The sequence below is a fragment of the Agelaius phoeniceus genome, chromosome Z (genome assembly GCF_051311805.1).
Source record: "Agelaius phoeniceus isolate bAgePho1 chromosome Z, bAgePho1.hap1, whole genome shotgun sequence".
NCBI classification, from domain to species: domain Eukaryota; kingdom Metazoa; phylum Chordata; class Aves; order Passeriformes; family Icteridae; genus Agelaius; species Agelaius phoeniceus.
The window spans coordinates 42,287,649-42,312,397 of NC_135303.1; the positions used below are offsets into that span (position 1 = coordinate 42,287,649).

At 37.7% G+C, this 24,749-nt stretch overlaps 1 protein-coding gene across 1 annotated transcript in view; it reads left to right on the forward strand.

The window, feature by feature from the left end:
• The first annotated feature begins 10,956 nt into the window (after nt 1–10,956).
• Nucleotides 10,957–24,749, forward strand: part of SHOC1 (shortage in chiasmata 1) — a 48,306-nt gene continuing 34,513 nt past the window's right edge. Inside the window, exons 1-8 of the mRNA XM_077171429.1 lie at nt 10,957–11,085; nt 12,800–12,877; nt 16,571–16,700; nt 17,296–17,377; nt 18,972–19,156; nt 21,430–21,592; nt 23,477–23,579; nt 24,282–24,438. Coding sequence (XP_077027544.1) covers nt 12,809–12,877; nt 16,571–16,700; nt 17,296–17,377; nt 18,972–19,156; nt 21,430–21,592; nt 23,477–23,579; nt 24,282–24,438 — 889 coding nt within the window. The 5' untranslated portion in view covers nt 10,957–11,085; nt 12,800–12,808. The remainder of the gene's footprint in view (nt 11,086–12,799; nt 12,878–16,570; nt 16,701–17,295; nt 17,378–18,971; nt 19,157–21,429; nt 21,593–23,476; nt 23,580–24,281; nt 24,439–24,749) is intronic.

Here is a 24,749-nt window from a genome sequence, read left to right on the forward strand (position 1 = left end):
AATTATTATTATAGTGAAAATGAAGTTCAAATTTTTAAAAACCCACAAAAATAACAAAAAAACCCCAAAACAAAACAAACAAACAAAAAAACCCCCAAAAAAACCCAAAAAAACCCAAAAAAAACCCCACAAACCAAACCAAAACAACAAAAAAAATCCCCAAACCAAACAAAACTGTTTGAAACTGTAGTGTTGCCCATCAATTTCAGTTCATGGCACATACTAACAAGGAAATTTCCCTGCCTGAGTCTGTTGTTAATGAATAATCAAGGTATGCCTCAACTTTTACAGCTGAGAGTCTCATTCCTGAAAAGAACACCACAGTTTTGGAATAATACATAAAAAACAGGACACAGGCATGGGGTGCAGTTTATTGAAAACAGCTTAAAGCTTTTACATTTCTTCTGTCATTTCAAGTACCAAAGACTATTCTTTCTTGTTTACTTCATGTTAGATAAACACATAAGGGCAATAAACACACCAGAAATATCTCTATCTGGATTTTTAGCTTGCTTCTTTCTGTTTAATTTACAAAAATACAAATTAAGCATTGTTAAGTTTGCATCTCTGAACAGAAATTTTAGTTTTATACTTTTGCTGTTCAAGAGTTCTCTCCAATAGTAATTCTTTACTCTTGTCACCCTGCTCAGGTAGGGAGAGCTGGCTGGACTGAAACTTCAGTTGGACTTCCTCTTAGTCCACACAACACACATTACGAAAACATTCCCTAATTTTCCAGTGCCGTGCAAAAGCTATAACCAATGTCATATTAGTTACTAACCAATGTCATATTAGTTACATGGGAATTCTGACAGTTTTGAAACTTCTGACAGTGAATGAGGCACCAAAAGCATGACATGACATAATAACACTGCAGAAGACAATATGTCAAAGAGTCTTGTAACTATGCTCCTGTCCTCCCTGCAATACTGATGGAACATGCAATTAGGCTCTGGAAGTGTAACATCACGAGTATTATGCAAACATTTCTTACGTGACTGTATCATTCTTATACCTTACAAATCATGCAGTGCAAGAAGCTTTCTCATTCAAATAACTTACTAACTTTATAATTTAACATTGCTGTGTGGCATTGCAAGGAAACTATACACATGATACATGGAATGGATGGGCATCAGGAAGTGGATATCAGAATGGGATTACATGGCATGCTGTGAGGGTCCAAGTCTTGGTTCTTTTCTGATCTTGAGTTTAAGGAAAGGGTGTTTGATTTTTAAGCATCTTCCTTTATGAACTTGGATTGAACTTCCCAAGCAAAAAGTGCACAGTAGTGTGAGTTATTGTAGACCAAGGAGGCCTAAGACAGGAGTTAGGAGTATTGCAGGAACTGGAGATGAAGCCTACTAACTAAAGTTGCTCTCTCCTGCTGACTTTCTGTCAACACAAAAATGACCCCTCTACTAAATAACAGTACAGGTGTCTCCAGTTGAGTAGAAGAAATGGACTTAGATGCTGCTACTGACACAGAACTGAAGGAGGGTAAATAAGAGGACACATGAAGGCACTTAAAACATATCTATGTACAAATTCATCTCAGTCAGAGGGCACTCCCAGCACAAAAGCTCAGATGACATACATAACAGGGATGTAATACTCTTGTGAAACAGAAGCAAATTATACTTGTCACTGCTGCTTGTCACTGTAAGCACAGTCCAGTGGTATTAGGGACACATGACAAACTCTCTTTTAGACAACTATTGCCATATGTGAACTCTTTGCTACTGCTACAGCTTCCAAAGCTGTGTTTCTTCCACCTTTCCCTAAGAACAAAGTAATTATATCCTATTCGGACAGTCTATGCATATAAGCTGTGCCAGCTACATCAATAACCTAAGAATTTGCACCAGTTACATCTTCCTCCTTTCCATGACTCTAGCTGTTAACATTAAATGTAATGTTTCAGCAGGAAACCAGGCAACATCATTTTAATTAATTTCTGTGGTATAAAAAAATCTGACCTGCTGTACTGCAGCAAAAATAAGAAAGAACTCCAGAACAGATCATTAATTACCCTCTCACTACACCAAATAATTTGTTCAAATACATTCATAAGCTGAAACTTGACTTTAAAACATTTTGCAATAATTATGACACTTTGATCCACTATTCTGAAAGCATTTTCTGTTGTAATACATTACACAAAGGCAGGCTTGGATAAGAATAAGAATTGGCATCAGAAGTGAGAAGATGACACTTTGATAAGGCAAAGCACATTGCATACTTTTAGTTTTACCTCTGTTTCTTGGGCAACTAACATCCTCAAAATTGCCAGTCCCCAGAGTATATTAGACACTGTCTAATATACTGCTAATAAAATCTTGTGGCTACCATCAATAACATACATTTTAGGATCTTTTCTTTAAAATAATCGATCCCTGCTATGAAGTACCTATAGTGTCTATTTTCTATGTGATAATTTCTTTTGTTTTCCCTTTAAAAAAAATACCAAACCCTTGTCACTAGGTTTTACACATCCACACAAAGAGAAAGCATTGGTGCTTACAAATATTTACTAAATGCTACAATTTAGAAAATATTTTACTCAACAATGCTTACAATGTCAGCAATACAACATTTCAGTAAACAGTGGGTGATGGTTTTTCAGTAGTTAAACTTTTATGGCTTTTTAATGTCAGTTCAAAACAAGTCTCCCTCTGTGGTCTATCAGATGTGGAAGATGAAGCCAAACAGATGACACAAGTATGGAAAAACCAAGTAAAAATGCCCAGGGACTCACAGATGTTTTGAAATGTTAAATGTAGCTTCCTATATCAAAACCCTTTACATCCAGTCTGGTCTCCTCCAACAGCCACCAATACTCATTGCATCTGCTGACAAAATAAATAGATAATACATGTTGGTCTGGCAACACCTAATGACTGGTGAAAGGTGAAGGGGAAAGAAATAAGTCTGTCATTATTGGTCCACTTGAAGTTTTCTGACCATAATGCTGCCTTTCACCTCCACGAGCTGTTTGAAGGATAGTTTAAAAATTGCAGCAGGAATATTATCAGCACAGTCCCAAGGCAGACATCTTGACATCTCCTGAACTCAGATAAATTCTGAGCTTGATCATTATGTCAAAGATTCTGTCTAGTTAGAAAAACTGAGCTCTCCTTGGAACTACCACTGCTGTTACAAAGCATTGAAATATTTAATTGCAGAGCTGTACTTATTCTAGCTCTTAAAAACATATATTTTAAAGCCTATTTTTTAGAGGCCCTACCCTATACCAGACATCACGGTTTCTGAGTGCATTCCAAATACCCATTAGTGTGTTATCTGATGTATTACATCACAGCCTTGCAAAAAAACTGCATTTGTTTTGGATTTTAATGTCCAAGAATCTGTCAACACCTTAACAGTCTGGAAGTGTTCAGTGAACAGTTAAGCTTATATAAAAAGAATTCACAACCAGCTGTTAGTCCTCGTGAGATCATGATGTCATCCCTGCTCACTGCCCACTGTAGTACAGAGTGGGACACTTACCTCATCTACAAAGAATTTTTCATTGCAGGTTCTTACTTCCTTAGACTCTCCTGCTACAAGTATTTATTCAAGGCCTCCATTTTAACAATCACTGGGGGCTGCTGATTCCTTTGGCAGAAAGACCAATTTAAATTTGTTCTTTTTTCTCATTATCGCCTGAAGTGCTTGACAGAAAGAGCAGGCCATCCTTCCAGCAGCAGAGATTCAATGCTCAGACTTGTTCCCCTGCCCTCCCATTTGTAAGTCCCATTTGTAAGCACTGTAAGCACAGTAGAAGCTCCTGAGATGGTATCTGAACTATAGTCCTGTCATTAATCTGATAGTTAACTGGCTTTCAGAGCTGGAAAATACTATGACCTGTCAAACTTAGTATGCGGAATGTCAACAACTTGGCTTCATTTCAGCTCAGACCAGAAGATGTTGAGTCTGACTGTGCTAAGAAAGCATCTGGAGAAACTCTCAAAAATCTCTGAAAACCCCATTTATCCAGGAAAACTGCTCCATCATAGTTACAATAGCCAAAACATTCAGATAGTTTCTAGGTACACCTGTGCTTTTCACTGTAACATCAGAAATATCTTCCCGCAATTCCTACATGAAAAAATTATTATTTTCTCTGTGATTTAGTGCATATCAATGCCATTAAAGCCATTAAGAACAGACTACAACAATGCATTCTCCCTGTTCAGGAGACTTATGAAAACTCATGGGATGTAACGCTTCCTACCATTGTCAGCATCTCTTTGTTTCTGTTACAGTTTTATATCCTGATTAATGTATTTTGCCAGGTTTAACTGAAGTGCTACTGTAAAAAATTGCTAAACATTAGCCAAAGTCAAGATATTTGGAGACACAAATCATATTTCTGTGTATTTACTACAGTTACTCCTTTTATGTGCAAAAATGTTCAGTAGAAGAGATGTCCATATTTTAACCCATATGTAAGCCTCCTAAGTAAAAAGCATATTACACTCAAGCAAATAGATTTTTACTAAACTTTTACATTAGAATGCAACACTTGATAAGCTGAGCCTCATGGATTTGCTTTAGCATTCTATCAGCTACCTCAGTCTACAAATATATCACAATTATTTGACTTAAAAAATTATAATTTCAACTGTGTTATTCAAAATTTGTTAATTTGCTATTCATTAAAAAACCCAGTGACAACAGCAATAAACACTGTGACTTTAATGAATAAATACTGTAATGCTGAAGCACTTAGCTTCTCCATGTCCAAATCCCAAGACACTTTGTTCAAGATGACTGCCCAAGATGTTAGGGCAGTTTTGGTCAGCCACAGACCTATCCTGGAGAGAACTATTCAAGCTATTTACAAATACTTACTGAAGTCAAGAGAATAAAAAAGCTGCAGCTTATCACCAACCCCATGTCAGTACTATGAATAGCCTAACTGTTGCCCTTTTTATTAAGAATTTCATTAATACCTAAATTTTCACAGTTCTGGATACACAGGAGAAAACCAAATGTAAACGCCTCAGCTCCATCATCAAATGAGCTCACAGAAACTAACAACCACTACAAATATTTAGCAAGTGCAAAAAATATGCATGAAACAATGCCTGAGAGGCTTAGTTGGTGTAATAACCACACTGAGACTTGGAAAACTGTCTTCAGTAAAGAGAACCACCCAATAACACATGCAAATTTTGTGTTCATCTTTTCTCCTTCTCCAGTTTTCTGTTTGGTTTCCTCCACCTAAACACAATATCTGGTTTCAGATAATTCCTGTTTGATTTGTTATATTACTAAGGACATTGCAGAGGTACCTTCCCTGAGTCTGGACCTCTGTATTTCACAGCATTGTACTCTTACTATTGTGAAATACAAAGCTGTGTTTCGTGTCAGGTACAAACAGGCGACGTGTGTATTTGTGAGCGCGAAATGTGTGGACACCGACAATGGGAGAGCTGTGAATTCTAATAATAACTGAGGAAAATAAAGCATGGAAAAAGGCCTTTGAACCAATCTTTTGTTTGCAATAAACCCTGGTTGATTTAGGAGCATTGGAATCAAAGTGTTAAGGATGTTGCTTTTTGCTTGCAGTTAATCCATAAAGAGTTCTGCAATAATAACCTTCTGAAGTATAATTTTAGAATATAAAATTTTAGAATATTACTTATATCCTTGAAACTATAGCTTTAGAATATATATAAAGGAAAATCTGCTTATCTCATGCCTTATTGAAGCAGAGAAAAACAGCTTGAGAAAGGAAGATGAACATCACCTCAAGGATTTATGGTTTCGACCAAAGGGAAGCTGGACATCACTGTTATGAGATTTATAGTCTCTCCAATTAAAAGGTGGACCCACATCTGGGGAGCTGGACTCCACCAGATGGGATTCATTTTTCTTCTTTCAGAAACTGGACTGCCACCATCTGGGATACTCCTTTTGAGAAACATCCTGAATAACTAAGATCACAATAGTGTATAGAATTGTGATGTAATAATTTGGAATAAAAATTGCTGATGAATAAAAAATTGGAAAAAGAAACTGCTGAAAAAGCTGATGAGTACCCCTCAATTATCGGTGTGCAGCTGGAGGGAAAACTTCCCCCTCTGTACCCAGCGCTGTATTGCTCATACTTTACCATATTAAATAATAAATTGATTGCTGCTTGAATATTGGCATAGTCAAGCTTCTTATTCATAACACTATAATTCACAAATGTTGTAAAACCTCAAAATACAATCGCTGCTTTCCTCCTGTTGCCTTGGCTGTATGTAGTAGTGAGACCTTCCTAAAACACATAGTAGAGGGGTATATCCTCGACCTCTTCAGCCACTCTGCTGTCAGCATGTTGCCTCCTCTCTCTTTTCAACCCCTCACCTTTCCTCTACTGGCAGCTTGGGTGAAAGATGAGCTGTTTCTCAAAAGGTGTGGATGTCCCATCCCTGTAAGTGTTTAAGGCTATTTTGGATAGGGTCTAAAAGTATTTAAGGCCAGGTTGGATAGGGCTTTGAGCAACCTAGTCTAGTAGAAGATAGATATGCCCATGGCAGGGAGGCTGGACTAGAGGATCTTTTAAGGTCTCTTCCCACCCAAACCATTCTGTGACTGTATGGTGCAGGTATCACAGAGTCCTGCAATATGAATCCTCCACTCACACATCACAGTGGAGCAGGCTACTATTGAGCTTGTAGAGGAAATGTTAAACATATAGAGTTTCCCAGCAATGATCCAGATGCCGTGAAGGCCTGTGTAATTAAGCATTAAGTGCAGGTAGTCTACTGATCTGGTCTGAGAGCTTCAGCATTTAATGGAGGACAGTATTTCAGATTTGTGTCTCTAAGTGAGATGCTGCCCTTAAGCATTATATATTTGCATTATATATTTCCATTATGCAGAATATATTTTGCCATAACCTGGCAAAAGTTTCAGAAGCTGCTTTGAAGACAGCAGAGACAGGAATGGCAGCATGACAACACAGTAAGGAAGACAGGGATGTTGAGCTCTTTTTAATGGCAAATGCTCACCACAGAATGGTGTTTCTAGGCCAGAAATGCAACCCAGGACTGCTGGGAGTAATCCATCCAACTTCACACTTTGCATGTATCTGAGTTTAGAGACAGGCTTGGTAGCTAAGCCCTTCCCCAGCCTGAGCAATGAAATACACAGCACTCCTCCCATGCACTGAAATACAGAGTACCTATATTGAATGTACAGGGACCCTGACAATAAACTCCTTGAATTAAACAATGTATGTCGCTCCCTGGTGATTAAAAACACACATGGCCACTGAAAGGTCCAGAATTTCATAAGCTTCCTACCTGTGCAGAATAGAAAGGACTGTTCAGATTTAGACTCAAGTCACCATAACTAACTGTCCCATGAATTTTTGGAAATATTGCTGCAGTTGTCTCAGACAGGTAAGTGACTTCACTAAGAAACACTGAAACAAGTACACCTATTTTGCCTTGTACTTTCTCTGAGGCAGTGCTTTATGTTTTCACCACATTTCTACAGCTACCATACCTGTGGCAAAGTATTATACTACATCATCCCACTACAAAATGTCTTTGACCAATTTTTTAAATGAACAATAACAAAGCTCTCATCTTACAGGTATCACAGAATAAAAACATTTCACTCATGTTAAATTTTTATGTGTCTCCAGGGTTGTCGGTGGCTAGCACATCTTTATAAGGTCACTTTTAAATGAGTTTCCTCCACCATGCAAATGGGCTGGAGTCACCTTCTAGTGTCACTCACTCTGATGCCTACTCTGGTTAGTATAAGACAAGGTTTGCAAATGTATTTCAAAAAGCATTCTTAATAATACAATGGAATTACTTATTTACTTGAACTTCCTTCAGGGTTTAGTGAGATACATGTGACAGAAGTATTCTTCATACCAAAAAAAAAGAAAGAAAAAAAGGCAAAAACATTACCTAATACTTCCTCCTCAACAAACAGGATTTGGGAAAACAAAATCTTTAGTGTTATATGCCAATGACCACATACCATACATACATGGTTTTTCTAGGAAGATGGAATGATAATTTGCAGTATTTGGGAACTGTTAAACAAGTTCACAAAACTTCTGTGTCACCATAATCATTTAGTTGTCATAAAGTTTTTATTTTCTCTCAAAAATAAAGCAAATAAAGCAGGAAAGAAAATACATCAAAATTTCATGAAAGCATTGTACTTTTATTTCAGGGGCTATCACTAAAGCCAATTTCCCTTATGAGATTTTTCCCTTCTGATAGACTTTGGGCTAATACAAAGACTTCTTGAAAGGAGATACCTGGAGATCTGAAGCCCTTCTTTTTCAATCCCTGTGGGATTTTTCTGCCTACACTCTGCTCTTGCAACAGAAAATTGTTCTCCTAGATGTGTGACAATGGCAGCCCCTAGTGGAGCTCAATTATGTCCACAGCAGCCTTTCACAAAACCTCTTCCACAACCACTGCTGGATTTGCAATACATGGATGTACATTTTTCTACAAACAATGAATTAATATGGCAGCCTTTCTTCATTTTTCATGCACTCTAGTTAGAAATTAGCTATGTGCCCCGTGTCATCAAGTTTTTTATTCTTCTCTCATCACCATTTTTAGACTTACACTTACTAATTATATTTTCCAGCTACCTTTTTTCTGAAATGAAAGTTAGTATAAGGTTTTATTGCTTTTATCATTACGCTAATTCACAAGTTTAAAAAAATCTATTTGTTCTTTGTTTTCACTTGAAGTGTTATGGCATTACTTACTGGCAGATGCTTACTCAGATGCTCTGAGATGGCTTCTAGATAACTGAAGGGGAATTAAAGCCTTCGACAGCAGGTGCAACTCTTTCCTGGTCTTGGAATTGTCCATTTCTCATCCGGGTGAGTCTCCTTGCCCTGCTCCAGTGGTAGGACACACATTGTCTCTCAGACACTCAAGGTCTCCTTGAGTCTGTCCCCCAAGAACAGAGTTCAGCAAGCTTGGTCTGCAGTAGGGGCTGCTCCTGAGGAAAAGCACCCAAGCCAGAGGTGGAGTTGGGCAGGTAGAGGAGGGGCTGTGGACGGACTGCTCACACAGGGTGAGAAGCAGGTGGTGGTCTCTCTAGTGCCTCCTCTCCCTGAGAGCATCCCTGTGTCCCTACGGGCTGCCACATGTGGAGCACATCCCCAGGCTGCATCAGCCTTTTAGGCAGGGCTGCTCCATATCTAGGCTCATGTAGCATGGCTGGAGGCCATGAGCATAGCTGGGGCTTCACACCCCTCCTCAAGTCATGAATACTAATCCTGACCCTGAAGGGAAATAAGGGGATGCACCAACATGCCCAGGCACAGGGCAGCAAGAGTCCCTGTCCCCTGCCTCAGCAGCCAATGTCTCGCAGTGCTTTTCCCAGCAAGGGGAGTGAGCCCTGCAGGAAGCATGCAGGCAGGATTGTGAACACCAGGAAGGCTGCGGGCCATGCAGTGGTACTGTAGCAGCTTCTGCACTAGGCAAATACCCCCTCACCTTTCCTTTTCAGCCTGGGGCCTCTGTGCCAGGGGCCTGAACTTTTGCCAACAGCTTCTCCTTCTCCCAGGGATGGGCTGGGATCATCTTAGCATGGGTAAAACATGCATTTTTCTATATTCCAACTAGAGAGGATCACTTCTGAATGAAATATTTCAATTAGAAGTTAGTGGGTTCTGTATTGTGCCTACTTGGCCTAACAATTCATCTCCTCATTCTCAGAGAACGGAATAAAAATATAGTATAAATATATAAATACCAAGAAAACTATAAATTACCAGCATTTGCATTTTTCATATGAATATCTGTCTAGGAAACACTAGCAAGATGTCAGTGATTGAGTTAAACCCATCCTCAGAGTTAAAAAAATATTTTAAAACCCCAATTACCCCCATTAGCAGTAAAGAAACCATCTGTCATATGCTTTTTATTTAACTTTTTCTCTCACTGTAATCTATAAACACTGATGGAATTCCTGGAACTAGAGTGAAAAGCATAAATTTTGTTTTCCACAGAGAAACCAACCCTCATGTGGAACTGAACCTGCAAGGAGTTCTTGGAGGAGATGCATTTTTCCAGACTCCCCAAACTATTATACCAAGTAGCTGAAGGCACCTGCTGCAGCATTGACAAGGGGTTTTGCACTTCGGATGGGCTCTCTGTGGCTATCCACATCCATGGTAAAAGGAGAAGGCATGGACGGACAATAAAATGGCTTTGTGTCACCAACAACAGCAAGAAGGTGTCATTTTAGCGAGCAGAAGTGTTGGGCCTATTTACGAGCTAGGATGGTGCGAGGTAGGGGAGGGGAGATGGGGCCTTTGCACAGCTACTCCTGAAATCTTTGTCATTCCAGGGACTAGTCAGAGTCTGGACAGTGCAGAAATCTGACACTAAACTGCCTTCTGAGAAACACTATTTGTTCAACAGGCAGCAGCTTGTTGTTTGTAAGAGCAACCTAGGCAACCATTAAAAGAAAAAAAAAAAACAAACAAACCCACTCTTTTTTTCCCCGTAAGCTGTCAGTGATATTTCACTGGCTTTCCGAACATAGAAGAGTAAGTATTTTTGCGTATTAAGTCGTGGCCGCGTTCTATTTCTCTTCCCCAGGTAACAGGCAGCACATCAGCCGATATGATCCCTTTAAAAACTAACCCGGTCCCGTCCTTTTAACTTCTTCTCCCATGCAAGCTGCTACCCGCGGTACAGAAGTTGTTACTTAACTGCTTTTAGTTATGCATTTACTGCTTTAAAAATATTTTCAGCTTCGAAAATCACGTAAGCTTTCCCATCGGACAACTCCTGAAGATTCCCCTTTGTCCAGGCAGCGATTCGGGACGCTCCGCTCCGGAGGGAAAGGCGGGAGGCGGGAGCAGCCGCCCCCAGTCAGAGGGGACAAGCTCGGCGAGAGAGCCAATCAGAGGGGAACGCTCGGGAAGACAACCAATCAGAGGGCAACGCTCAGGAGGACAGCCAATCAGAGGGGAACGCTAGGGGAGGCCGCCAATCAGAGGGCTGGGTTCGCTGTCCCGAGCGGGCGGGGCGAAGGCGCCGCGGTGCTGAGGGAAGGGCGGTCGTGGCGCTGTGAGGGGCTGAGGTGGGTCACTGTGGTTCGTTCCTGTTCGTAGATTTAAAAATATTTGATGCTGGCCGAAGTTCCTCATCCAGCATATTTCGTTTGCGGAACGTGGTGTTCCCTCGAGTCCTTGGAGAATGAAGCAGGGTCATACTCGTTGTTTTTGGTTTAAAAAGTTTGAAGACTTCTTGTAGGCTCACAGACTGGTATTTCTAGGTCCCACTTTTTCAGTTTTAAATTGGAAATTTGGAACGTATCCGGATGCAGTGGTTTCTTTGCTTACTGATTGACACACCCTTAGGAACTAGTGACACCTGGAGTGAGTACTACTGAGCAGATCACTACTTCTAGTGTATTAATTCAAATTTTATCACTGGGAGCAGTAGTTACAATTCTATAGCTAATACTTGAATTATCCCATGTTTATATTGCTATAAAGAAGTTTTAGTCAGTGATACACATCAGTTATGCTAGGGTGCAGTTCTGTCCACTGCCCTCCGGCACTTAAGGTGTGGCACTTACAAACCGATCCCTGCTTGCTCCACTCTCCCACACCAAATCTGTTGGATGTAGATCTGATGGAGGGCCCAACAGGCTGTCCAAAGGATTTTCTCTACGATCTTGTGATTTTGGCCCACTGCTTCAAGCTATCCACACTTCTTCCCTTAGAAGGTTCCCTTCTTTGTTCTCAATATGATTTTGTATATCTTTTTGCCTTTTTTGTTTCTTTGCCTGAGCCTACCTTTTTACTGCTCCTGCACTACTTTTCTCTGTCCAGACTCCATTCAAGTAACCAAGTACCCCCTAGTTACCTTTTCCTCCACCACAGAATTGGTTCAAATTCTATTACATTCATATCTGTAATTGGTATTTTCAAATTTGTTAGGTAGGCAGTTTTTTAGCCTCATGTCATGATACTTACTGGTACATAAAGGAAAATTGCCTTCTGTCACAGGTTTTCTTTATGGCCCTACAGTTGATTTTATTAAAATTAAATTACATCATGCACTTTTTGATGTAATTATCTGACTTTGAGTCTTCCACCTATTTTCAATTAAGAAAAAGTACTGTATTACCTTGTGTGGATCCCAGCTACAATATATCCTATTTTGCATTCACACTGTGTCTCGAGCCTTGTATAGTTTTTGCCTTTCTCCTGATTCCCCTCAGAAGCATCAACTCACTTAGAGACCTGGTGTTCCATCAGGGCCTCGTGCTCTCAGCTAGCTTATACAGTATCTCCTTTTTTCTTGTATAACTGGAAGCAGGGGGAAAGCCCCCTCACAAATACATGGGACAGTGAGAAGTTAATAGTCTAGACAGTTGAATTAGTGCCTTTAAAAACGAATTTATAATCCATTAAAAAAATCACTGAATCAGTTAATTTAAGAGTTATTACTTAAGGGATATAATTTGTATTGCCTACATTCTGTTAATGGTGCTAGAGGTTTTCTGAGAAATAAACACCAAGGAGCGTAGCTAAAAAAATTTTAAAAACCCAGTTCTTTCAGAAAGAAATCAAATGTTCATAGTCTGTAGTTGGTCTGTTACATCCTTCCAGAGGAAGAATATTGAATGCTTTGTGTAGCCTTCTGCTACAGCAAATTCAGTCCATTGTGCATGTGCTAGAAATTATGAAGCTATTCATGTTGAACCTGAAATTCAACCTCCTCTTTCAACATTTTGAGGTGATATAAAAAGTTTTTAAGTGATCCATATTCTGTATGTCTTCTAGACAACTGAAATGCTGAGAACGTCACAAAACAAGATGTTTGCAGCTTTGAAGTATCACTCAACAGACTATTTATATGAGGTATGGTTTTATTGTTTCTCTTAATTGTCTGAACAAAATATAGCAAATTTAGTGAAATTGAGAAAAGATTATGCTAAAAGATTGAGTGCACATTAAAAAAGATAACAAGAACTACTTTTTTTCAAATTCTCGTTAAGAGAGGTTTTTGTGCTGCACTTTGTAGGATAAGAGTGAAGTGATTACAGGCTTTTTTAATAAAAAAAAAAATTAGGTACAATTTTGCACAGACTGTAAAACATCAGTTATTTTTAGTGTCTGTTGCATTTACTTATACTGATTTACTTGCACATACAAGTTTCCTGCTTAGAGCTTTCTTTGGAGAATACACTGTGAAATTAAATTAATTACTTTCTGGAGAAATAATCCAACTTTTTAGCTACTTTGGTGTGTATTAGAATAGTGATACACAATGCTGTATTCCTTAATGATTGTAGGGAAAAGTTTTTGCAATGTTTTAGATTAAATTCATAGAAAGGAGATTTTTTTTTTTCTCACACAAACAATGACTATTTTACAACCTCTTATCCCCAAAGTACCCTGTCATAACTGGTTTTCACTTACTTATATTTTCAAAGAAAGGCCACAGACCAAATACAAGACTTCTCTTGCAGAGGAGCGGAGTCGTGCTTTGCCAGAGGGGGGTATTTGTAGTGTGTGGGCAGAACAATGTAGCAAGGCATGAGGCCTTCAGGAGTTCAGGGAGAGTAAAAGGACAGTCAGAAGCGCTCCTAGCAGGTAACTGGAGAATTGCAGCCTGCGAAGTGGTCCGGCTGTAGTACTTGTGGCTGAGCTGTGATCCGTATTATGAAACATTGCCCACATCCCTTTCTTTAGGGTACAGCAGCTGTTCCGTATAGTGCCTTTGTTTGTCCCTGCTGTTTTCTTAGATTGTAGCAACCAGAACTTCTTTTTCTGTTGTAATTCCTGCAGTATGCAGTCTGTCATGCAGTGTTTGTGTGGGTATCTTCTCAATGTAGTTCCATTCAGCTTGATCACCAGTTGTTTCCTTGTTATCTACGAATCAAAAATAGGTGTGTTAGCAAAATATGTCATGGGCTTTATGCAAAAGAGAATTACATGGCTTTTCTTGCCTGAGTTTTGAGGAGGATGGTGCTGACATCAGGATAACTGAAAACTTTTACAAGAGAAATGCTGAGGGACCTGCTGAATGGCTGCTCTGGAGCAGTGTAAATCTTGCTCTGTGGTTCTACCACAAGGGGCCAATGGATGTGATCACACATTTAAAGGTATACAGATCTGACTGTGCAAGGGAGATGCTGTGCTTGAACTGCTGTGCTTGAACTGCAGAACTGCTTGAACTGTATCTGGTTCCACTCTCGTGCCTTGTTGCTGCCCTGTAGAAAAAGCTACGTCGATTTTTCCTCTATCAATTGCACTTGACTAAAGCTTCCAGGTTTTAGGAAACACTGGAATTCAATGACCTTATATCAAACTGCTTCCTGCACTTAGCTCACTCAAGTGGATGCAGAATCCTGCTCCTAATATACTTGTTATGCACTTATATCAATTCCAGGTATAGTTTTTCCAGCTTCTCTTTATAAGTATCTTTGAAGAAAGATACTTTCAGTCATCCTAGACACAAGAGTTACATACTTCATGCTCCTGAGTGTTGTAGGTGTGATTGCAAAGTCATCTTGGTAGTGCAAGTTTTTCTAGTGTTATAAGCCAACAATACATGCAAACTGAATGGAACTGGGATAATATCTTTCAGTTGGAAGAAAAATGTGCAGAGACCTTTATATTTTCTTGATAAACAGGGGTAAACATGTACTGATTGAATGCTACAGCTATTAATAATGGCCTTGAAAAATACTATTATATATTTGAGAATGTCAAGAAAAGTTGTGTTTTATCAGACTTTATAAAGTGAACTAATCTAGCTTAAACTTTACACTTTGAACTGTTTCATTTAAAGTATTTTGTAAAATGCACCATTTTCCTGGTTTAAAGCTATTACCTGTGATAATAGCTCTAGGATGTATTTCTTCCACTTCACAAATATCAGTGACAGAAAACAATTTTAGCTATTAAGCTAAAGTTAGCCTCAGTAAAACTACACAGTGGTGTTTCAAATTTCTTTCTGATCTCTGTTTTATTATTGCATATACTTACTTGTTCAGCAGCTTCTGCAGTAGTAGTAGCATTCTTCTTTATCCTATGAGTCCTTTGACAACTTTTATGTGCCAATTCCGACAGCTTCTTTTAATGAAGGGAAGGCTTATCCGTAGCATTTCCTGTTCCTGTTATCTCTATTAGGAAATTTACTGTTGCCCTTTATTTTATGATAAATGCAGTTCTTTCAGCAGTAACTTCGATACAGATTATCTAAACTGATACATGGCCAGTAACATGTAGAAGACACAGGTCCAGCTGCCCATAGCTGTCTGATTCTCTCTTCTTTATTCAGAATTTGTGAAAGAGATCAGTGAGAAAATGCCATGCTTTGACTTAGGCAAGAGGGACTCCATTGGATCAGATCTGTTTTTTCACAAGAGCCTTTTAAGGAAAAGATGCTATGATGGCAGGAGGTTTTGGATTTTTAATTAAAATTAACTAGCATTTACAGAATTGTAACTATCCCACAAAGGATTAAATGGAAATGGAAAAAGGATTTGTATTGATGCAGTGGCAGTATTTGTTTTCATTGGTTCCCATGTGTTTGTTTGTTTGTCAATGTTGGTTTATTTTGGTTTGTGGTTTTCGGATTTTTTTGCCCCTAAGTTTTCTCTTTTCTTACAGGAAGGTTTGAAAAGTACACCAATAGCATGGTTAGTCTGGTTGCAGTCCAAATCAGTGAAATACTTCAAATATTTCTAGTCTGTCACCTGAGATTTCTAGCAGTACAGGCTATATTTGGCTTGACAGCATATGTTGTAATGGACTGGCAGTTCTGGGAGCCGAAGCAACACAGCTGAAGTGAGGCAATGGGTTTACAGCTAGAGAAAACATTCACTATGTTGTTCCACGTGACTATAGCTAGTTCTCTTTTCCAATATGCCTTTAACTCCACAGACTTTTAAAGAACAACTTCTTTCTTCTTCTTTCTATAAACTCATTAAACACAAATGTGTAAGTATAATTTTTCTTTGCTTCCTGAACTCACTGGTTATTCTTTGGTTCTGTGCTCTATTGCATGCTCTAGGCATGGGTTTCTGTGACAAAAGAACTGTAAGGTAGTTTATTGAACTTGGATTAAGTGAAAAGTTACTAAACTTGCCACATAAAGTATTTCATTCCAGAATTCAATTGATTACTGTCCCTGGTTTTAGAGAAAAGGAAAGGCTTTAAAAGGGCTTTCATTAGCTCATAATGACACATGAAAGACAAGAGGCCTTAGAATATTAAAAGCACTTGAAACAGCAGTAGCAGGAATGATACTAAATTGTTTCTGGTCAGCTTATCCATGTGTCCATTCAGGAGACCATTCCAGGTGTTAAGATAGGCCCTTGTAATTGCACATTCAAAGCTTAGTTAAAGTTTAACTAAGTGTATGTTCAATTTTGCGTACTCAGACGTGTAGATTAAAAGTTAAATAGCAAATCAGGTAGATGTTAGTATCTTCTCTTAAGAAGAGGAAAACCCTTGAAAGCAGTGGGAATGTTTGAAGAGGCAGTGCACAAAAAGACTGGAGCTCTCTCTCATGATTTTATCACATGCCTTTTTTTTATTCAGAGCTTGGCAAGGCAGAAGTTTTCCATCTGGAAATTATCACTTTGCTTTCCTCCCTGTTTACATCAAGATGAAAAGTATCATCTCAATGGACTCTTTGCTGATGATAAGTATAGGAAGCCATGGACTAGAAGTATGTAATATAATCCTTAAGTTTAGTTTAGATTTACTGTAGATTAAAGAAGCTTGTGTTTATCCATAATAAGATAAATCTGATAAAAAAAAAATTCCAGACATAGCACTATGCCCTTTCTTATAGCTCTTGAAGGTTCAAGAACATCTTCATTGTCCAAATTGAAGCAAATGGGTAATGGATATTTATTTGAGTATATTATTTTATATGAGGCATCATAAATGAGATGATATTTGATTAGTTTGTAGAGTTCTCTGGATAGATTTCTTTCCAGAGAAGTGTTTATGGAAGAAAAGCAACAATCAGAGATAAGTAAAATACCGAATCTGTTTAGTTAGGAGAGGTTTGGAAGATGATGCTGAGCTTATGAGATGTGGCAAAAAATGAGGTCTTCAAATGACAAAGGGAAGTACATGCATAAAAATGTTTGTATCTTTCTTGTGCATTTGTATTACCTTTGCTAATGGGAACTAAAGGTGTTGATTCTTCTATGCATCACGTGTAAAGTTTGATTAACCTCTGCAATGATTTAATCAATATATAAAAATTAATTTTAATATTTTCTGCATGACTTTTTTTTTCCTTTTCATCTTAGTTGGTTCAACACAGAACATGATGGCTATTTCAGTATTGGATCAATGGAAGAAAAGTTTACCTGTGGAGGATTTCCTGGAGAAGTCAGTAACTTTAAGTTAAAAACATTTATGATTTCTTTTATATCACTCAGGTATTTTGTGATTTATGTATTAATGATGAAAACAGAATATGAAGATGTTTCCTGATAGTAGCAAGTGTGCTGGAGCTGTACATTCTTTCAGATAACTTAAAGATGGGTTTTTTCACTAAAAGTAGCATTGTGTTTTTATGGAGTTCACTGGTTCTTTATATAATTTTTAATGGTTGTGTAATCTATTTATAACATTGGAGAAAGTCTCTGAAAACTGCATGAACATGAAAATAAGCTGTTTCCCCTCTCCTCTCTAAGGCAATTATCTTATGTAACTGTACAAGCATAGCTATGTGACTTAAAAATATTTTTCCGTACTTAGAATGGTCTGCATTAAAATATTTGCCATTTTCTAGAAAAGCCTTACTAGGACTTTGACTTTGGAAGAAGTGGTCTGTGTAGTCTCAAAATAAGCAACTCAGTTAGGTTTGTTCTATCTATAAAACTGTAGTGAAACCCAGTGATTTCAGTGAAGTTCTAACTTGGGCAATGTTTTAAGGTTCATGGATTTTCAGAGGCTTATGCCATGTGAAACTTTGGATATTAGTTATTATCAGTACCACATGGTTATTACTTGTGAAGTATACTACTTATAGCTTTAAAATAATTTCTGAATTACTGTCAAAATGTTGTAAAATAGTTGATTTTTTTAAGATGGGTAGCAGAGATTCCCCACTATTGCTGTTTACACATGAAGTCCTGTACTGAATTTCAGACATGTACTTCTATACTGATTGTTTTTATGAGCATTACCTTTAGATGACTAGCAAATAGCAAGATGATGTAATGCTAAGTATTATTAAAAATATTAATAAATCAATAGGAGGAAAAATTGAGAAATCAGTGGTCTGAAATGAGAATAGTATGTACAATAATTGTAGATGAGCTGATTTGGGTGCTTCAGAAATGTCAGCACTTGTCAGAGTTACTATATTGTTGCAGTCAATTTATATAGGTAGCAGAGCATTAACACATATTTTAATAAACTATTGTAACTGTTTTGTCCGGATGCATGCTTAGCTCAGGAAAATCATGGGGTTTTTTTCCTTTCTGTAGTCAAATGATTTTCCTACTTATTTGGCAAACAGTAGGGAGATTTTCTTAATAAATAACAGTAGTACTGAGGTTAGTGTGAAAAGCTACAGCAAATAGAAGTGGTTTTGTTTCTTCATTTACCCTGTCTTTTTCCTATTGCTGTTACTTGCTATCTCTTCATGGCTTTTGAAACAGAAGTGTACATTTCAGCAGCAATTTTTTATCACAAACCTTATGACATCAATAGGTTTGATGTTTTTTTTATTTTTGTGCAATTTTATGCCGGATGTAAACTTAAAGGACTTTTCTTGCGGAAAAATAGAACATGTAGTTTGACCATGGATCCAGTGAATAAAGAGAATTCTAAATTCGATTCTTCTTCAGTAAATATGGTGATTATCAAATTTCTTAAAGCATCTGAGTGCTGTTGATTCACTGAGGAGTCAGGGAAGTTACAACATTGATTTTGCTACAACTTTAGCATCAGATATATTCTTTGTGTTTTTTAGGAAACCTATCTCCTCTGTAGAGTTTCAGACTAGTAATGATTTAATTGAAGTTATTCCAAGTTCAAATCCTTGCTCTCAGACTGACACAGAAGAATCTTTTTTACTTATGAAGAATGGTTATAAGGAAGACTCCATCCAAGACAAATATTTGAAGATTTATTATGCCACTGAAGAACCACAGCAAGGTAAAATGTTCAATTCGCTGTTTTCTGAGTTTTGGTTGAGTAATCTTGTTAACTTTTGTAATTTTTTGCACATGTTCCAGAAATATTGACGAAATCATTTGAGTGTTCAAAAACTTTGCAGTTGCATAAGGTGTAACCACTAAAGACAGATTTATTCCCTGGAGAAGCAGGGCTTGTTTTAATAGCTCAAGAGAGATGCAAGCCAAAAGAAGTTTAAGATAGATTTCTTTATGGAGATCTATTTGAGTTAGCATCATAAAACAGTTTGGTGGGAACATAATCAGTGTCCATCATTTCCAGGCACTAGGAGAGAACAGAGAGTTATTACAGACAGGGAATCATCCAAGAAGTGAAAGGGAGATGTGGGAATAAGGAGACTGCCATATTGGTAAAAAATACGGAAGAAGAACAAAAAACTTCCTTTGCCCTTCTATATGTATTATATATGTGTAAAATGTGTGTGTAGATACATATGTATTTCATACTGGAAATGTAAGGGATTGTGTCAAATGTGGTTACTGCATCATCTCTGTCTCAGGAGAGCAGTAATTTAAACTCAAAAGAAATAGAATAATGTGATGGCTTGGGTTGGAAACGACCTTTTACAGGGATCCAACTCCCCTGTAATTAGCTCAGGTTGGTCAGATCCTCATCCAACCTCATCATGAGCACCTCACCTCTGGGGATGGAACCGCCTCACTTCTGTGGATGGGCTGTCAACCACCTCCCTTGTTGTAAGAAACTGCTTCTTTATATCTAATTTAAATTATTCCTCTTTAAGTTTAAAACTTAAGACCTAAAAGGTCTATCCCCACCTTTCTTATAAGCCTTCTTTAAGTACTGAGAAGCCACAATAGGGTTTTCCTGGAGACATCTTCTCTCCAGGCTGAACATATGTCAATTCTCTCAGACTTTTCTCACAGGAGAGGTGTTCCTTTCCTCTGATTGTTTTTGTGATTCCTCCTCTGGACCTGCTCCAAGAGGGCCATGTTTCTTTTTCTACTGAGGATGCCAGAGCTGGATGCAGGGTTCCAGGTGGGCTCTTGACGCTGGCAAGGGGGTCTATTTACAGACGCGAATGAGACAGGGCTGCTGTGAAAAGTGCCTCGAGCTGTTTTATTTTTCAGCATCAGTCTCATTACATGATTATGACAATGGGAAGATGCTAACAGCTCGCAATCTAGGCAGCAGGCCAGAAAACTTAATGTTACAATATATAAGCTTCTTGACCAATCACACAAAGCAAAAGCATATTGACGGTAGTTCTATCCAATCACCATAAGCACACGTACCTTTGGTTAAAACAATGCTTGCTTATTTCGAACACAATACCTACTTGTAAGCCTTAAAACACAATGCACAGAGCTCCATTATTAAGCTTTAACCTTCCTAATATCTTACTAGATAAACTTTCTGCAGCTTAGAGAGCTATTCAGACAAGCATTAATACACAAGCTTATTGTTCTATTTGCCTTTGCCTTTTCTACGGTTTAAATAATTTTTCTGCTGACCTATTTCATGACTGTTGCTTTAGCTCTACTCACAATTCTGCTGTATCTGGGGCCTGTCTTTTGCAGCTTTCCCAAAACCCTCTAATTTTATGGATTCCCACAGGCTCTCACCAGAGCAGAGCAGAGGGACAGAATCCCCTCCCTCCCCTGCTGCCCACGCTGCTTTGGTTGCAGCCCAGGACACGTTTGGGTTTCTGGGCTGTGAGTGCCCATGGCTGGGTCATGTCCAGCCTCTCACCCAGCAGCACCCCCCAGTCCTGCTCACAGGGCTGCTCTTGATTTGTTCATTTCCCAGCCTGTGTTGATACAATGTCATCTTTCTTGAAATCACAGTAATTTGCAACCTTTTTTGTAATTTTTTTTTTCTTTGTAGTTAGGGAACTGTAATTAGATTTAGAGGAGCGAGTGCATCATTTCTTCATTTAAAATTGCAATGAGCTAAGTTTCTTGGCCAGAACCTACTTCAGAAGTTCCTTTATCATACTTGAAAGTGCAAACAAGGAAAAAAAAGTACCTTTTGTTTTTAACAGGTGTTACATAAGACAAAAGAAAAAGCTAAAGAAAACTAGAGGTTATCATGTGGGCCATAGAAGTCTAGACTTTGTTGCACTTTAAATGCTTTAAGATTTAACTTTAAAGTAAAAAGCTTATTGTTTTCCTGACATTTATTGTATTCCAACAGTTGCTCAACAATTCTCTTTATTCTGATAATTCTTAGTATTTTTATCTTGTTTTATAATGTTTTTTCTTCTATTTTGTCAGATCTATGTTTGGAAGAGGAGTTTGTTTTTATTGACAATCTTGAAAGTTTTCGTAAAAAATTGCCAAATTTATCAATACTTCTGAGCAGACTACAGTTTTTTTTAGTGAAAGATCCCCTTTTGGATTCTGAAGGACAGTTTTTAACAGCAGAGAATATTTTCAGGTACCTACAAATTTCTCTATAATATTAAACATAAAACGTCATCTGTGTTTAATGCCATTAACATTTTTATGTTTGTTGTATTTTACCTTTGTAACTAGTTTATGTTTGCAACAGGTAAAGACTTCAGCATTTCATCTTAGGATAAAATGAGGAGGGTGAATTTTACATGCATTAAGAAAACTGGATTAATGAAATTGTCATTCTTACATTCTGTAGGTGTGAAATGCAATCAGAATATTAGTTTTGGAATACTGAAAAAATGTGCATCTTTAAGGGACTTAGTCCTTCCTCAAACTGACTGATTCCCTATCATGAAAGTATCACTAAATTTAGTAGGGCTAGGATTTTACACATGCTTCAATGTTCCTTTTTTCTCTCCTCTCAGATATGCTGCCAGTAAATCCATGCTTTTACCCTGATGAATTGTATTTCTTCAAGTTGAAATATTATTTATTCTTATGGTTTTGCTCAGTTTTGTATTGCTAGGTTGATTGAATTTAATAGAATGATACCTATGTCATGAATTTGAACAAACCAGCACATTTAAACAGGTATGCTGTATCAAAAATGGCCTTAGTATTTTGTTAATACACTCATTGTGTATATGCATTTATAAAGCCTGACTAAATATTTGTGCTGATTTACTTCATGTCTGGACTATTTGTATTGGTTCCTTTGCACTTGGAAGGGTTGCATGACTGACAGGCAAGGTAAAACTGGTTCTAACTGAACCAACTGTACCCATACAGTAGAACAAGAAGGAATGGGGTTGTTTGCCTGTTTTTTCAAAGATGAGCCCCAGTCTTGCAGTGAATCTTGGATGTAAGACTGTGTGAATACTGTAAATACCCAGTGAAAGAGGTGGGTGTTGGATCATGAAGAAACCATGATCCAAATTCTATAATGACTTTCAGAAATACCAGTAATGGGAGAAAAAAAAATACTAATGTGAAGCTTTACAGAAATAGCTCTGACCTCCTGACCTGTGGTTGACTAGCAAAACCATGGACCTGTCCAAAGTGGGAGTCCAGATCTCCTAGTGCAGCACACAGGGAGATGCATTTGCTGAAAGGGACTCAATTAGACAGACTTCAGCTTGAGTTCAAATTAATGAGCATCCCAAGGCTGGACATGGAACAGTTTGTACTCTGCGGTCTAAAATATTCCTTTGGAAGATAGTGGTGTCAGGGACTGATGAAGAAGTTACTCTCCTAACAAGTCACTACAGATTTAGTGCCTGTAATTGGCACAAACGCCTAATGAAACATTTTTTTTCTGCCTGACAAATCTTCATCCATGTGCTGCATGTGTCCGTGCTTTACAAATGCAAGTATTAGCTTCATTCCTGAGTTTTACTTCCAAGTGTTTTAAAGTTTTTCAGTTAAATCAGGAACATACTTTTAGTTTTCACTTTAACTAGTAATGAGCACACTCTGCCTTCTTTCATGCTGAATCTTTCCTGAAAATAGGAACAAAAGGTGGCAAAAGATAAATAAGGCAAATAGATTACAGAGATTTTCTGTCTAGTAAAAAAATTGTACATTGTAAGAAATCTGATCTGCAACTTTTGCAGAAAGGGCTTTTACATGTGGGACTTTTGTGCTGAGAGGCTGAAGAATTATAATATGAAGGTTTTTTGATGTAACTGTCTAAGGCAAACCCCAAAATTAAGCAATTCTACTCTGCATATAATGAAATATTTCTTAAAAATTTTCTTTGGTTGATTACACAGATCAGCACTGGAATTGCCTTCTTAAAAAAGGCATGGATTTAGAAATATGCCATGGCTGTGTATATGGCTATCAAAACTATTGCCAAGAGTTTCAATTTTAGACATTAGGTAATACAGAGAAGTCACTTACTTGATTTTATGATCTTTTAAAGAGAATGTTTGACTTTCCAACATGGAATGAAGATGGAAGAGAGTCAAAATGATTTGCCAGGGATTAAAGAGAGCTTCTGTACTGTATCTATCAAAGATGAAGAGGTATCATTCTGTTGTTTCATACTATGTATTACATTAGTGGTTATTCTCTGTTATGCATGTGTGTTTGTTCACCTGCAAGTCATCTTACTGAGTTCTTTTCATATTTGCCAAATGTTTCGAGCTTTCATGTTTCCAATATTAAGAAACACTGATATTATTTGTGGTTTTTTAATTCTTGGATGCTGTTTTTAGGAATCTCTGCTCTGACAAGCTGTTTGTCCTGGTACCTGATGTGTTTGCAGTTTTATGTAGATACTTGTTACACTAAGAATAAAAATTAATTAGAACAGGAAGCCAAGACATGAGCTTGGGAAAGAGAAGTCTACAAGACATGTTCTGGGATTTGGGGGTCCAGATTGGCTTTTTTTTTAAAGAAGTCAAATTTACTTTTTTCTCCATTTTTCAAAATTCTAAAAAACAGACTTTCAGTAAAATAAAGGAGGATTGTACTTGGTTGGGAACTGTAAATTAAGGCCCAATTTTTATGCTCCACTGACTCAATCTGAAGTTGTGTAACATTGTATTTTACCCTGTATTGAGCAAAGCTTCATGTGTGCTGTGTAAATGTCAAATGATTTCTCTCCTAAGAGCTCTTAAATTGGTTTAGGATAAAAGTTATTTGAAGATATTAAGAAGCTTTGACTGTACTGTCATATGAAAGGAAATTTACTGGCCATTCTGTTGTGATTAATATTTTTTCAGTATTTCCTGTTGCCTGTTGATTTAGAATTCAGCAAACCTAACAATGGCAGATCTGATTGTGTTAAGATTCCAACATATTTGGAACTAAAGGAGGTGTTAAATTTAGCTCCAGTCACTGTAGATGATGACGACCTTTGCAAAAAAGTGATCAGAGAAGGTGAGGGCTGGTTTTCTTAAGTGCTTGACCTGATTTTCCTTTCATTTGAACACATTTGACATAATCAAACTCTTTTATATTGAGTTCACTTAAAAATTACTTCACAGTTTATCAGATGAGAAGTTATGCTGATGAACTAGGACCTTTGTTACACCCAAATTTCTGGTATTAGAAAGGTCTCCTTTAGGGGTAGTAAACAACTTGCCATTTGACTCAGTCCAGGGCTGTGTTGTAATCTTGAACACAAAAGTAATATGAGCTGTGATTTGTGATATGTAATCAATATAGCTATAATAATTTGGTGCTGTGCT